Source organism: Haliaeetus albicilla, chromosome 6 (genome assembly GCF_947461875.1).
Source record: "Haliaeetus albicilla chromosome 6, bHalAlb1.1, whole genome shotgun sequence".
Taxonomy (NCBI): domain Eukaryota; kingdom Metazoa; phylum Chordata; class Aves; order Accipitriformes; family Accipitridae; genus Haliaeetus; species Haliaeetus albicilla.
The window spans coordinates 26,402,617-26,419,091 of NC_091488.1; the positions used below are offsets into that span (position 1 = coordinate 26,402,617).

The 16,475-nt window shown below is 37.5% G+C and overlaps 1 protein-coding gene across 20 annotated transcripts in view; it reads left to right on the forward strand.

The window, feature by feature from the left end:
* ROBO2 (roundabout guidance receptor 2) overlaps window positions 1-16,475 on the forward strand; it is a 945,132-nt gene that overhangs the window by 901,049 nt on the left and 27,608 nt on the right. For all 20 annotated transcript variants that reach the window (XM_069785365.1, XM_069785369.1, XM_069785356.1 and 17 more), the window contains 2 exons: window positions 5,355-5,615; window positions 8,880-9,094. In XM_069785365.1, the coding sequence (XP_069641466.1) occupies window positions 5,355-5,615; window positions 8,880-9,094 (476 nt within the window). The remainder of the gene's footprint in view (window positions 1-5,354; window positions 5,616-8,879; window positions 9,095-16,475) is intronic.

Sequence of the window (16,475 nt, forward strand, 5' to 3'; positions counted from 1 at the left end):
GAAAGAGACATTTCCTGCACAGAGAACAATTATGGAATGCTTTTTATAAAGTGAAATTATATGAAATACCCGGTTATCAAACTTGGGAGGAAAATCAGAGTATATAGAAAAATAGTTTACTGTGGTCAGTTTTGTTGGAGCCTTTGAGAATCATTGTTCTGTCAGGGACAAATTTCTGTCTATTTAAATACATGGATTAATCAATATTTCCTGAAGATTAAACATATGTTTTAAAAATCTTTCTAATAGCTTTACTGAATAAAAATACTTCAAGTGTTATCTCTGTTGTAAGCATGAATTGATCATCACTACTTTTATAATGAAAATTAGAAGAACTAAATATTAATATTTTGTACCAAGTTTATAGCAGTTTATACCAATTCCTTCAACTCCTAAAATGAATAGTAACTAACTGTGTAAGTCAGTGGAGTTTCTTTTAAAATGAAGGTCCATTCAGGTTGTATTAGAGTTAGAATTTCAAAGCAAATATAAGGGAAAATGAATAACCTTCCTGATTGTAAGTGTTGTTTAAATCTCAAGGCAAAAAGTGCGTATAATCATTATGTTCTGTATTCTGTTATAAAAAGCTAAAGTAAATTTAAGATAGTTTCGCCATATAATATTTGTCTTTATCAGTTTATATCCTTAAAACTCATGTACAGCCATTTCTCTAAAATAATTACGCTATCGAAGGCAAACAACTTTGATTTTCTTTCTGGACAATGAAATAGCATAAAAGGTAAATGGAAATACTTTCTAGAGAAATCCCTTGTGACACAAGGCTTCACTCCTCAGTTGCATAAAGTATCTGTTATTTAGCTGGAAGGAATGATGTTGATCACCAAGACAACACTGGTTATTTAAGGATAAGGTAGTCAGCAGCCTTCCAGGTTCCCAACAATTCAGACTTAGTTTTTCCTCTGATTATCTTTTGAATTACTCTTCTCTGTTTTTTGTAATATCTCATTAACGGTGGTTGTAACAAGACCTTCTAACGTGCATTTTACGAAACGCAAAAAAATTTTGAAAATTAGACTTACAGTATCAGTCTTGAGCTACAGTAATTTGCAACCAACTTCACTGAAATTAGTTAATCTGCAATGCCCATACTTCCTGAGGAGGTATCCAATTCTAACAGTCATTCTGTATTGAGGGGTTGATCTTGTTTCTGTCATTTTCAACATGCTAAAATAAAATGAATCATAGACTGCATTCCTTATGTTGCATTTAATATTGACATATCGGGTAAGAAAAAAAACAAGCAATTTTTTAAAACTGTTTTTCTTGATTTGCTTTGATGTATATTATGTATGACAAGTTCAATGTGTTTTAATTTTAGAATTAATTACATGCAGATGCAATTATATTGTGAATTACAGTTGAAAAATGGACTTCCATTCAGAAAAACTGAAGACTTTAATAAAGTTCTTGCAAAGTGATATGAAAGGTGAAAGTTCAGAGCAATAAAACAAGGAAGTGAGCATCTAAACAGAAACTTATATTTCTGTGCATGTCTTCTTGTAAATCTTGAATTCAAGTGTGAGTTTCATTGGCATGAATATCCCAAATAAACTAAACAATCTTGATACCTTATTTTGCTTACTAGGAATTAACACTAGTGGCCTATTGTCTTATAAATTGTAAAAGAAAATCCACAATAGCAGCAAGTGAGAAAAAAAAAAGTCATCTAACTTAATCAGAGGTAAGGAAGAAAACCAGAATACACTCTTAGTTCTTTCTACTGTCTTCTCCCCAGAACTGAGGTTTGCATTCACCTCCATTTTTCCATGAACTGCAACACACATAAGGAAGGGTGAATATGTTAATCCAAGCAGCCATTGTATATAATGTGGTAGCTTTTGGGATGTCTTAAATTCCTATTTAACCTTTGCAGAAAGTCTGTTTATACTCTTGTTTTCCTAGCAAGCTCTTTCCTGTGAAACATCCCCCTTTTGTGGTCTTCTACAAACTCTGTGCTTGTTCCGTGTTGTCTTCCTTAATTTTCTCTTGTATATACTGCAAAGTCTTTGAAGTTTCTCTTTTCCTGTAGTAGCTCCCAATCAAGCATGTTCCCTTTCCTGCCCTTTTCAGAGAGGATGCTTTTGCTTGGTTTTATCTAATAAACTTGACAGTAGGGAAATGCTTATTACTTATTCATTATCATCTTCTTATATTTTTTCATTAATAATGTGCATGATCTTGAGCCAACCCCAGTAAAGGCAGTCTTCATATTGTTGTCATTGGTTATTTCTTTTCCTTACTATTGATTCCACCTTAAAATGCAATATTAGCTGCTGGATATCAATATATTTGATAGTAATTTTCTGGTTTTAGAAAAAGTAAAGAAGGTAATCGTTCTACATCAAAAAATCCTTTCTGGCAAGGCCTAGACAGGGAAGCTTTCTTTGCTGCAATGATGTGTGTAAAGGAACAGAACTGTTAAAGAATGTGCGCCTTATCTATCATGTCTGGTTTTTATTTTGAAGAAAAAAATCTATCAATGTAATGAACCAAGCTTTTTAATAGAATAAAAGTGCTGAGAATAGAAAAAAATTATTAGAAACATAGAGAGACATATTTGTTAACCAGAACTTATTTAGGGACTTAATTATCATGAAATTACAATCAGAGGTCCCTAGAGAAATTAAGGTGCTTAGATTTTAATAAGAAGTACTTGAAAAAGATTGCATGCATTTTCACCAAGTTGTATTTACTCAGAAACCCAAAAAGAACATGGATGTGATCAATATTCACTGTGCAGGTTCCAGAAGTTTCAATAACTGTATCATTTATATGAGGTGTAGTTAGTATGTAGCCTGTTAGGTTTCCTAGCTTTTTCTTGCAGATTGGTTTTGGTTTTGGTTTTTTTTTTGTAAAATGCAGGTTAGAACTGGTGGCTTTTCAGGCATCTTACATTATGAAGTCAAAGGTTCTTGTACCTGAAATCTTGAATCTCAGTGGCCTGAACCTCAGGCTTACGCTCCTTTCCATTTCAAACAAAATCTAGGTAAAGATGTGGTACTTGTGCAGAATCTTTCTCCTAAGAAATCTTTTTCTAAGAAATCTTTTTGCTATCAAGCTGAACATTTGGGGATTTGAAGCAAGTAGGGTCAAAAGGCAAGCACATTCAAAGCTCATTTATGCATTACTGAAAAGTCACTAAGGAGTATCTTTCTGCCCTGTCCCTTTTAAAGAAGAAGCTATTATACTAAAGCATGAGGTTGAGAGAGTAAAAATAAGTGACAGAGCTGTTGCACGGTACATTTTTAGCAGCATGAGATAGGATGGTCCCTTCACCCTTGGGTGGCAATGTCATGAGTGAATATTGCAAGGAAACACAAATTAGGGGTAGTCATATCTTAATTGTCTCCTAAGGAATTGAATATGTATCATATAACATTTTCTTAAATCTCTGTGTTATCAAAATGGTAATGATCATTCACTCAAAAGTTCATAAATGCCAAGTGTTAAGATGCAGCATTTATTTGCACCTCTGTACACAAACATTTGTTTGTGTACCTACATATGGTTATATCTTCATATAGGGTTGAAGTGATACCAGCCTTAATTACAAGATGTGTCGTCCACAGCATTTTGGATGATTAAGTCAGGTTGGTTTAGCTACCCTGAATCTGTGCGTTTAAATACAGACTACAGACTTTTGAATAAGGAAAAAGTAGTTTAGTTAAGTTTAGAAATCTTTGGGGTTTACATAAAGTAAATGTTCTGTTCATAATACAGGTTTTGAAACTTCTCTGTCTCAGTGTTCCCAGCTGTTTTGTAACCCGGCTTCACACTTGAGAAAATTGGCAGTGATTCATTTTTCTGAGGGAAATTGGTAATTCCTTCCTTCGAAATTAGAAGCCTTAAAGGAGTATTTTTAAACTGTTTTAAGAAATTAACCGTATAATGCAATGCATTGCCTAACTGCATTGCAGAAAAAAGGGGTGTACCTTGTCAGCAGGCCTTGACGGTGGAAAGAAGATAAAGTGACTTAGATGATGCTTGGGGAATGGCCTTTAGAGTGTGAGATGGTTTAACAATGAAGGAGCTGTGAGAGCTTTTGGTTGTCTGGTTGCCTTTTGAAAAGAGCTGTCTAACCGGAGGTATTTTGGAATACGCTGGGAGTTAAGAAGAAACGTATGCAGATGCTCAAGGGACTGCAGACTGACTGGACGTTTTGAAGATGGGAAGAGTAGACAGTGTTGAGATTTGAATGGTGTGATCGTCAGCAGAGAAGTGCACAACTAAAGTTATGTTCAGATTAGGGAATTACTCAGGGGAGATAGCACACAGGGAATGACCACATTCACTAGGGCCTATTCATCTTGAGTGATGCTGGTGTCTCTAAGGGACAGGGTTGTGGGATGATACTGTAATACAGCACTGAATTGAAAGGTCCTGTTATGAGGACAGAGACAGAAAACGATTGAATTGCTGGCAAAGGTTGCATAATAGAATAGAATATAAAGCTTCTGTTTCTAGCCCTGATCAGATGTAACATCAGCTCTTACACCTTTAGTATAAGACTAAAAATTGAACCACAGAAACCTATCAGAACATCTCTTTTATGTGAAGAGAGAAGAATTTGGTATTGAAGAATATTGGTAGTTGTTAATCTTTTAATTTACTTTGGGCAGGTGTGTTGAAAGTGTTCAGAAATTTAGCACTGCCTAGGTAAGTCCCAGTAAAGATTGGTTAGGAGGTGGCGTGCTGGCAGAGCTGTCAGCATGTGTGCTAATGTATCTTATCAGCTGGTGCTGTGACGTAGCATATGCTTAGGGTCAGTGCTGCTGCAACATGAATGTATTACACACCATAGTAGATACCTATATGCAGTGTGGAAAGACCAGAATTTATGTGGAAAGTGTAGCTTTTTTATTTAAGCTACAAAATAAAATCAAATAGTAAACTTACAGACGAAGAAAGGGGAGGATGGGAGTAAGGAAGTGCATAGTGCAACTACGTAAAGCTCACTCTGCCTTCTAAGAATGCTGCTATTTTCATGTCTAGGTCAATCTTCATGTATTCTGCTAGGCTAATGGTCCAGGAAGTGAGTTAGTTCATTTTTGTTGTTGATTGTGGCGTAACATGATCTAATCGCCATTAACAAATGTGATAATGGATCAGTAATTTTTTGTTGCACATCTTGTTCAAGTCACTTAGCTGTTGCCGGAAAAATTAAACAGACTTGGTAAGGAGAATTTAAGCAATTATGACTGTATTTTCAATAAATGTTAAAGCTCACACTGCATGAAGAGGGTTCCAACTGTAGCAGAAATCCTGTATGCCATCTACTGCATGGGATGAGATGAGATTTGGTATAAACTAAGTTTACTTGGTTTTTGTTTTAGATATGACAGTGATGGTTGGTGTCCGCCCTTGCCAGTTCAGACCTACCTACATCAGGGCATGGAGGATGAGCTTGAAGAAGATGATGATCGTGTTCCCACACCTCCTGTCCGAGGAGTAGCTTCATCACCTGCAATCTCCTTTGGGCAACAGTCAACTGCAACCCTCACACCTTCTCCACGAGAGGAGATGCAGCCAATGCTTCAAGCCCACCTTGATGAATTAACTAGGGCTTACCAGTTTGATATAGCAAAGCAGACATGGTAAATGTTTGAAGGGGGCACCTGTGGTCTGGGAAGTCAAAGCATAATAGTCAAAGTCAAAGCTTGATGGCATAAATATCAACTGTGTTGAGTAACGTTTCAGTAATGTTTCCAGAGCAGTAAAATGGAAGAAGAGATAGCAAAACTGTGTCTACAGTGTGAAGGCCTTAAACATTAGTAGGTGCTTTTTAAACCATAATGCTTGGTAATATGTTAAATCTTGGCTAAAACCATGTAAAAATAATATTCCTTTGGAGTTTTACATACATTCAACTAAGTAGTTAACACCCACCTACTGATAACTTTTGTACAGTTCGGAGTACTCTCTTTTCATGCTAGCAAAAGATATGAATTTTTTAGGATTTTCAAAAATATTGAGGTTCTAAATTCCTGATTAAAACTAATGCTAGTCACTTGAAATAGCAATGTAGCAACTTTTACCCTGTGTCACATGAGAATGAAGCATTTGCATCTCTGACTGTAGTTTGAAATACCATGAAATTTCTGACTCATAGGGAAAAACCCAGAAATAGCAGAAAGGAAGTTGTTAGTATTTACAAAATGGATCTAGCGTTTTAGAGTGCTTTATGCCTATTTAAAGGAAGAGCAAGCAAATACCACAGTAACATTTCCCCTGCAAAACAAACAGAAGCAATCTCTTCAGGGACCGAAAAAGAACTTGTCAACTGCACCAGGCTGGGGATATGGTGAAGGTCAGTTGCTTTCTGGATGTTCCCTAAGCGGCAGTTGTCCTTTTACAACTTTTCTATCCAGACAAAGCCTGCGAATCTCGGAGGAGAGGAGCAGAGCTAGTTACTGAATGGCGTGCTGCCAGTGGAGGAGCAGCCTTTCTTCGCTGGTAAATAAAGCCACAGAGTTATTCAGCTTGAGCTACCATAAATAGATCAGGCAGGTAGGCAGGTGGTGCCAAATCAAAGCCAGCTGTTTTCCCTGGACACCGTCAAAGCCTTGAGGCTTGCCTGCAATCTGCACTCAATCAACAGGGTACTTTGGTCCTGCTGCAGCGTCACGCTGCCAAGCACAGACCCCGACCTGCCTGTGGGACAGACCCAAATCCCAGGCAGCAGCTAGACCTGGCCTATTGAAGGTAGCTGACTTGTGAGCCAGCACACAGATGCATACCCTGTCTGCGCAGTCAATCACTGCTGCATTTTGCAGCTGTTACCCTTTCTACGCCCTGCAAACTGTGGGTGCCAGTCTGGGAGTGGATAACATAGTAGGACTCTGTAGCAAAGCCTCTTGCAACTGACAGGGGAGGTCTTGTTCCCTTTTTGGAGAAATGAAAATTGATTGGGAAATGTCATAATGTGCTCAGGAATACACAGATTTTAACATCGCTTTTGTGTAAGGTCACAGTAATTGAGCCTGAAACTGAAAAAAATATCAGGGAGATAACCTTTTTTCATACTAGGACCTTATAGCAGGTATTGGGGTAAATATTGAGGGTTGCAAATAGAAGTGATTTTTGCAGTAGTTATGAAATGGAATTGTTTAATGCTTTAATATCGTTTGGCTGGACATGTATCATGCTGTTCAGCACATGTTCAAAGTCAGTGGGAAGTCCTCCATTGTCTTCAGTGGGAAGGAAGATTTCTTAGTTTTCTTTTCACAAAGTTAACCTGTCCAGTGTGGGGGGCAAGGAGGGGACAAAACAACAAGATGAGACGTGTCAGATAGGTTACTGTAGGAGTAACAGAAGACAAATATAGAGACCAGCCAACTAGAAATTTAAGAAAGAGCACATTAGAGATTACTGGAAAAGTACATAATCATTATGGCCTTGATCCAGCAAATCACTTAAATATATGCTTAACTACAAGTACATGAGAAATTGACTTCAATTGTTCTATCACATGCTTAACATTAAGCATATACTTAAGTATTTTGCTTGACTGGGAGCTAATCACACTGTTTATTGAGGGTTAGTTAGATAGTAGTGCCCTTTGGTGCAGTGTTTTGAACACTGCATAGCTAAGAACCTGGTGTCCAGGCAGAAAAAGTATTCAAGAAGTTGTAATCAGAAGGGCGTTGTATATCAGAAGGGAAGCATTTGCTGTGCAAATAAGGCAATAAGTTAAAACCTACACCAAGGTGGAGAGAGATTCCAGTGGTACATAACATTTACCATGACATTCTCAGATTCCATAGATTTAAGTTATGAAAAAAAAAGCGCTCTTTGAATAAAGACAATTACTGCACTTACCGAGTGTAGGTAATAATACAGCACAAAGTTTTCATCTAAAATATACTAGAACTAGGAAACCAAACAGGTGACAGTTGTAATTTTTTCTGTTATGCTGATGTCCAAGCAAGAGACCAGCAGAATCCTGGATCCTGTCCAGAGTGCTGCTGATTCGAATCAGGTCACAGCACCTCATGTACCGCCACCCAAGGATTCCCACATGCCTAAGTTAGCAATTTCAAGCATGGTACATGCTTCTATGCCAAGGCCAGTCATGCCTGGGTCCCCTGGCACAGCTTGCTGTGTACCTGTAGTGCTGGGGAGAATGCTGCATTGAAAGCCGATGGTTGTTCTTTTCCTCTCTAGCCTCTCAGAGACCACACAAATGAAACTCCAAGTCCTGTGCGTGCCTTTGGCCATTTAGCTATCCTGTGGATGCTTTTTATCTTTGTTTTTCTTTTTTTAATTGTGATTGCTGCATGCAGTAATTTCACACATGCATGCCCTAATACTGCTGCAATTAAATCTATTAAACTGCTTGGAATAAAGCAAAATAAAAAGGCCTTGCTGATAATGGGTTCATTGGACTTGAAAATTTCTTTTGTCCTACTGGTCATTTCCTTCTCTTTAGGGTGAGTTCTACTTAAGGGCACTAAGTCTGTTTAGGCAGAAGGAGTGAAATTTAATTTTGGCTCAACGTGTGATTTGCAAGGTGGAATATTGGGTGAGACATTTATATGCTAGGTTGGGATTCAGAATTGTGCTTTTCCGTGGACTTCCTACCTGATTTACATAGCCTCTGTGTACATCGTTCTTCATCTGTAAAACGACAATCTTGACCTTCCCCATGTTACAGGAGAGGTGTATTTAAGACTGGAAAGTGGGCAGGTACTCTGGTGTTAGAAGCTACGGTGAATAACTGAACTGTCTTTTCTTGAGTTTGACCTAACAAGCATGTTTTGTAAATCTACTTCAGGACTTATTGAAAGGTTTGTCTTCTATTGACCATAGGGTACAAAGTCTTATCCATTCTGATGATGTTTTCCTGTTTGTTTGTGTAGGCACATCCAAAGCAGTACACAACCTCCTCAGGCTCCAGTTCCGCCCCTAGGATATGTATCTGGAAACCTTATTTCAGATTTGGAAACAGATGTTCCAGATGATGATGATGAGGAGGATGATATTGAAGAAGAAACTGTAGAAATCAGTAGGCCGCTAAGAGGTCTAGAGCATACTCCAGGCTCCAGTATGGACAATCTAGACAGCTCTGTGACAGGTAACCAAACACAGTTAACAGTGACACCAACTTGTTCCTAACAGTAAAATACATCATCAGTCAAACACTTTCTAAGTGAAAATTTATTCTACTCTATTTCTGTAACATTTAGAATATGTTAATATTAAACACTAAAGTTAAAGAAGGATTTGAAAATACTTTGCTTTGCTGCAAAATGATAAGAAAATTCATGAATTTTAAAAAGCTTTAAAGACTTGAAAGAAAACTCAATTATATCCTAGCTTTCATGAAAAGTTCAGTCTACTGGAGAAGCAAGCCAGTTACATAGAAAGGAGGGGGAAGACCTTGGCTTAGGAATATACATTTCATGAATCAGAAGCAGCATAAAAATGTTATCTTAAAGCACTTTTAGATATTTTGCTGGGTAAATGCTTTCACAGATGAACACAGCAAAGTTAAAAGACTTAAGAATAAGTGTATTTAGATCAGCACAACATTTATCTACAGAGTAAATACAACATTTATGTAGGAAAATGTGTCTTTTGAACCTACTTTGTATTGCTGAATTTAGTAATTGTTGCCTTTCAGTGAAGATATTTAATTATTCTGACACTCCATCCTTCACTGCTTCTCACCCTTTGCATGCCTTGGAAAGTTACAACAGGGATCATCAAAGGGGACCTAGAAAGGCATGCTAAACTAATGCACAGAATCTGAATGAATAAAAATGCTGTTGATGAAATGTAGGCAGTGAAAGACGTTTTTTGTAAAATACAGATTTTATGTGGACATAATATACTTTTTGTAAGCATCAGTGTATTTCCCTTTAGGTTGAACTTGGGCCTCTATATAATATCCTGTATCCATAATGTACAGCTGTACTGGAGACCCAAATGTACATAGTGTCCATAGCTCATAAAAGCTAGTTGGTGCTTCTTCAGTCTTTGATCTCAGTGGAAGAGCACTGAATAGATTAAATTCTTTGTTCTGGACCTTTGAAATTCCAAGGATTTTGCACCCTTACTTAAACATTGCCATTCTGAAAACACTGCAGGAATATGACAGTGAGGGACCATCAATACCTATAATTTCCTTCCTTTTCCCTTGTTGAATTAAATAGTGTGTAGCTTAATCCCACTTACCAGGTTTTCCTTCACCCTAGGGCCAGACTGCTTGCCAATCTAATTAAGATTTAAGAATTGTATCTCTGCTGCTGTGATTTGAAATCCAGATCTAACTGAAGGCCATAGAGTTAAAGTTTAAATCCCTGAATTGAGAAGGTTAACTTATTAGTGCATGAGTATGTTAAGTCACTTTGCTTGAATTTCTAGTGTAATCTCCTTCAGGCTATAATTCTGCATATTTTTGCATATCTCACTAATGGCTTAGAAGCCTTTCCATTAGGAATGCAGTAAGGGTTTTACACTCGTAATACAGAAATAAATAATAATAAAAAAAATCAGGTGGCTATATATTTTCCATTTGGTATGTATTAAAATGTCAATGTTGATACATCCATGAATCAGAAAATGAATGTTTTTCACATTTGCATTTTCACCTAATATTTTGGACTACCCTTCCTAGTGCAAAGTGGGGAATAGCTGCATTTCTGCACCAATTCACGGACTTCTGTGCTTATTACAATTTGTCCTTTTATGAATAACATTTAAGCTTGTTCTAATAGTTAGAAATCTTGTTTAATTATTGGAGTGTTAAATGTTTAATTATTGGAGAGTTAAAAACTTCCTGATGTATTTTTTTGGAAGAAATTGGGCAGAATTTGGTAATGTAGTCTGGGAGTGTACTTAAGGTGGTCTAAATGCACTCCCACTCATTTCGACCACTATCTTGTTGTAGCCTCATCCAGCTGAAAATTAAGGTTTTTCTTTTGCTTTTTCTTGCTTAATTACTAGCTCGATCTGTTCCTTGATCTGGTTCACCGCATGGCAAGGTGTTTGCCAGCACTGCAGGAAGGGAATGTGCAGCTGGAAGGGAAGCAAAATGACAGACTGCCCCTTTAGCGTATAGCCAACACTTAGATTGACTTAAAACAATTACGAAATTATAGCCTTACAAAAATACAGCCACAGTGTTAGTCTAAACGATTTGTAAAATGGCAAACTCTCCAAATAACAAAACTACTTCTGTTTTCCTCAGTTACTATATGAGCAAAACCTCGATTTTCTGAGGGCTTGTTTTGGGCTCGTTTTTTTCTAGGATGGAAGGAAATTGTTTATTATCCTTGGGCAAATTGTTTCAAAAGATAATTTTAATTTTTGTGTACCTGTTTCTGTTAACTCTTCCAGGCTGCATTTACTGGTGTTAAGGAGTGTATGTAACAAATTGCATTCATTGTTTCTAAGCTGTTTCTCATTCTTTAATTTGATTGCTCTTAAAATACTGTAGAAAAACTAAATTCTTCTTTCTTGCACTGAGAATATATAAGCTACTTCTTTTCACAGGGCTTTTGGTGACTTAAACCAGCAATTTCTTAGGAATTTATATACCACATTTTCAGTTCTTTAAAGATTATATTAAAAAATGGAGGCAAATGAGAACAGCTGACCCAGATGAAGCAATATTTCTGTTCATTTTGAAGTGCGCCCTGTGAATTCAGTGTTTGTGAGAAATCTAAATTGACATCCCTTGGTCCAGAGTGCCTCCAAATAAAGTTGCTGTACGGTGCGCAGGGCGAGTCTCCTCGCCCTGTACTGTTAGCATGCCTCTGCAATGACTTGACGATACCCACTCTCGGAGTGAAATGGTATTTTGCTCTTTATGGCTGAGCTGAGACCGAGGTTTTCATCCAATGCCAAATGTGGGATTCTCTGAGGGGAAGCACTGGCACTGTATGAGCTGAGCTCAAACTGCTAAATTCCTCTGAAACCACAGTGTTGCTCCTTTAAACTGTTTAAAAGTCAGGTTGTCTTCCAGGCCCTTGAATTTTAGTTACAGCTAACTGAAGATTCAGACAAGGTTTTAATCTGTGCTATTAAGCTTTTCTCTTTGCAGGTGGCAGAGACATAATGTTGACGTGTATAATAAATTGAAAAGAAAGGAGGAGTGCACAGTGACTATATCTTAACATTTTCCAGATATTGCAAAGAAAACTCAAGGAAGGAGGTTTAGATTTGAACATTTGTGGGACTGAATATGAAATGAAAGCCAAAGTTTTGTTTCATTCCCAGCATGGTTTGTTAGGATACTGAGTTACTGATTCTGATTAAAAAAAAAAAAAAAAAGAAGAAAGAACTGAAAAGCAGCTGTAAAACTTCTGCTTACTTGACTACTTGACTGTTAATTCACAATTATTTAGGGTTATTTTTGCCTTCAGAGACACACTGAAATATGGGGGGGGTGTGGATGTTTAATGCTTGCCTTTATAATGAATTGCTGTGCAGACTTATGGCATGAATGGTCATGAAGAGTCTGTTTTATTATTCTACTTTAATAGACTTAATTAATTGCATATGATGACTGTATAAGAAATTAATTTGCTTCTCAGTGAAATCACTAAGAGCAACACTAGGTTTTGTCAGATCAAAGTGTTATGGTTTGGGGGTTTTCTCCTTATCTTCTACTCCCCCAGCACCACCAGTGAAGCTGGTAGCGAGAGCTGTTGTATCTGCAGCCCTGGTGCATTTTGACTGAGGGGAGAGATGCACCCATTGACCAGCACAGAAATCAGAACAAGCCCTTTTGTGCCTAACTAACTGATACAAACTGATTGTCGTGGTTTAACCAGGACACTGATATAAGCAGAGAAATAATCGTGTAAACAGTACCATTGCAAATGGATAACAATTTTTTTTTCTATAGAATTACATAGATTTGAAATTATAAAGATCTCCAGAAGTTGTTTAGCTCAGCAAGGAAGAAAGTCCCTTCTTTGGCATGTTTTGGTCATGATTAAAAGAATCACTGATCACTGTCTGTATGGTAAAAGTTTTCATTCATTGTGTCTGAGCACAAATGAAATAATTCTTGAAAATTACACAAAATCATTTTCATGAGCTATATTTTACCATGGCAGAGTTCAATCTTTATATTGATTTGCTTAGGGATACCTATTGCAAAAGATCCTATTTTATAGCAGTTAGAATGCATTTAATAGGTAGAATGTGTTTCATGGATTAAATATGTGCTCAGAAAATAGGAAACTGCTACTTTTTGTATCTCATAAAAATGGTAATGCAACAATTAGCAGGGTCATATTATAAAGCACAGACTTTAGCTTAATGGATCTAGGGATATGCATTCATCAGCAACGATGGATTTAGCATAAAACGACATGTAAATGAATTGATGACTGATCATAAATTAAATTTAGTGCTGAAGAAGTAATAGAGACACAGCAAGATGCCACTTTATCATAGTATTTTACTGCTCAGCAACATTTGAGCAACTACTTAATGTTCTGTGTGCATTTCTTTTCTAACAGCTTGAATAAATTTGAGAAATTTTTGTGCCTTTCAGCAATATGGAAACCAAAAAAAATGTAGAAAGATTGAAAATGCAAACAGAAATAAAGTTGGCTAAGTGACATAAATTCATTTTTCATTAAATGTTTATGAAGGGCATTAATTATGGTTGGACCTGTGAAGTGCCAGATATGTATGTATAATTTTTACTTACTTTTGTTTAGTGTTTCATGCCCCAAAATAAAAATTTTCAAACTTAAGTGTTTATTTCAGGTGTATACATTTAAATATTTGGGCATTTATGGTGAAGTATAATGTAAAGTGTAAGACCAGGTCTAATTTTTGAAGTGTGATCATATTTATATTCTGCATTTAGCCACTTCCAGTATTCTTTCTTATTTTAATGGTAGAATGACTATTGCCCCTTTTATTCCATCACTTCCACCAAAATCAGTGGACATTCTCTCTTCGTAGCCATGACGGTAGTTAGATATATCCAAAAGAGGATAATGTGTTTCTCCTGTACAAAGGCTAAAGGAATTCTGTAACTGATTTCAGCTGAAGTAGCATCAGTCCCCAAGGACTTCACCTGTACTTCACAAACCTAAGCAGTCTAGCCCTGTTCCATCAAAAAACCTGCAGAGGAGCAGGGGCTTAATATTAGCATGTGCTTAATGGTCTTGTGAAGGAAAGCACATAAACATATACGTACAAGTCCCAGAGACATCAGTTGTTAACTTCAAGCATGCACATAGAGTTTGGTACGTATGTAATGGAATTTTTTAAAGTTTTAGGTTTGTTGTGAGCAGCTTTTACTTCACAAGTGCATTAGATTCTTTTTTTAAAGTAAAGCAAGAGTACACTTTACAAAGAAAAATAGCATTTTTATTGCCTGCAAAATGCCACTAAAAGCAGTCGCATGCAGTCTACGAGAAGCTAGCACCTCTATTCCTTTCACCTCTCCCTGAGAGCAAAGAAGCTTTCTGTTTGGATTAGCACTAAGAGATATTTTATGGAGCAAGAAAACAGAGTTCAACTTTTCACAGAGTTGATTTTGTTCTGCATAAAGCATTTACTGCTGCTGTCAGCAAGAGTAAAATTTACAGTTGCCAGAAAGCGTAAAAACTCAAATGTGCTCTTGGAAAACACATAGTGAGCTGCATGTAAAGGAGACACTAAAAGCCTGTTTCATTCCATTTCAGAATGCACAGTTGATCTGAAAGGGATATCAGCATCTCTTATTCTGCCTTTATTCAGAGAGAAACAAATGTGCATCTGATTTGGAAAACAAGAGGCCAGTGGATGTCTTTAAACAAGCAGTCACCATGTGTGCTACATTAACACAGCTGCGTGGTGGCCTGAGGTGCCCAGGCTGGGCTCCAGCACTCCCATGCCTTCTGGGCAATGTCCACACCTCTAGAGGGCAAAGCAAGCCGGGGTTTTGCTGCTGCAAGTTTTGGTGGGGAAAAAATTGTTTATGCATGGAAACTGAGTAGCTCAGGAACCAGTAGGAATAATGTAGAGATTTCACTTTTAGCTACCTAGTCACATGCAGCTGTGGGTGCTGTATATGTCTCATGGTAGCTTGCTGACTTCAGCAGTTGTAAGGAGTTTTGCCTCTGCTTCCAGCAACCAGAAGTATCATTAAATCATAGAATGGTTTGAGTTGGAAGGGACCTTTAAAGATCATCTAATCCAACCCCCCTGCCATGGCCAGGGACATCTTTTACTAGACCAGGTTGCTAAAAGCCCCATCCAATCTCACTTTGAACACTTCCAATGATGGAGCGTGCACAACTTCTCTGGGCAACATGCTCCAGTGCCTCACCACCCTCATTGTAAACAATTTCTTTCTTATATCTGATTTAAACCTATCCTCTTTCAGTTTTAAACTGTTGCTCCTTGTTCTGTCACTACAGACATTGGTAAAAAGTCTTTCTCCATCTTTCTTATAAGCCCCCTTTATATATTGAAAGGCCGCAGTAATGTCTCCCCGGAGCCTTCTCTTCTCCAGGCTGAACAACCCCAACTCTCTCAACATTTCTTCACAGGAGAGGTGCTCCAGCCCTCTGATCATTTTTGTGGTCCTCCTCTGGACCACCTCTAAGAGGTCCATGTCTTTCTTGTGCTGGGGACCCCAGAACTGGATACAGTACTCCAGGTGGGGTCATTGTTTGCTTTAGTTGGCAGCTGTGTTGACATCCCAGTAAAGCTCACATCCCGGCGAGAATTGAGCTATGCTTCCAGCCTGACAGGTGGTCCCTCCTAACACAGCTGCTGGCGGAGAGGGGAAGGGATCCATGGGCAGAGTGCACTATTCCTAGTCTTGCTAATGCTTGCTGTCCATGGGAATGCAGAGGAGTTCAGGAACAGGGCTTTTCTATAGGGTTAGCCTGAAAAATTGGCTGTCTGATAACAGCACTCTATTGATAATTAAAATTTAGCTATTTTTAGGAAAACCTGGCATTGTCTAGAATGATAGGTGTGTGCACAGACATTGGAGAGAGCATTATGGGCTTTTGCAGATTTTTACTCTATTTCACACTTGAAACATAGATTTTTTTTTTTGGACTGGATGAACTTCAGTCCAGCCCTTCAAAGAGTAGGTAAAAAATAGCAACTGTTCCTAGACATACCCTGAAAGCATCCCATCCAAATTATCGTGTGTATTGTATGTTGTGTAACAGCTGAGTGACTGGTTAGCAAACAGATGGAACAATGTGAGCAATGGAAATTAAAACCTAAGTTCCTTTAAAACATCCATAGTGCCTATGATACTGAAATCCATGCCTATTTTGTACAGTATATGTTTGTATATGTCTCTATGTTGAATGTGTCACACAAAACCCTCAGGCCCTGAAACTAATGAGATACATGTTAAATTTTTAGCATACAAGTATCATCCTTTGATATCTGTAGGTCTAGTTATATTTTTATGTTTCAGCTTGTGCTTACATATTTTGCAGAATATGTCCATAAGCGATTGTTTGAAAATGTCC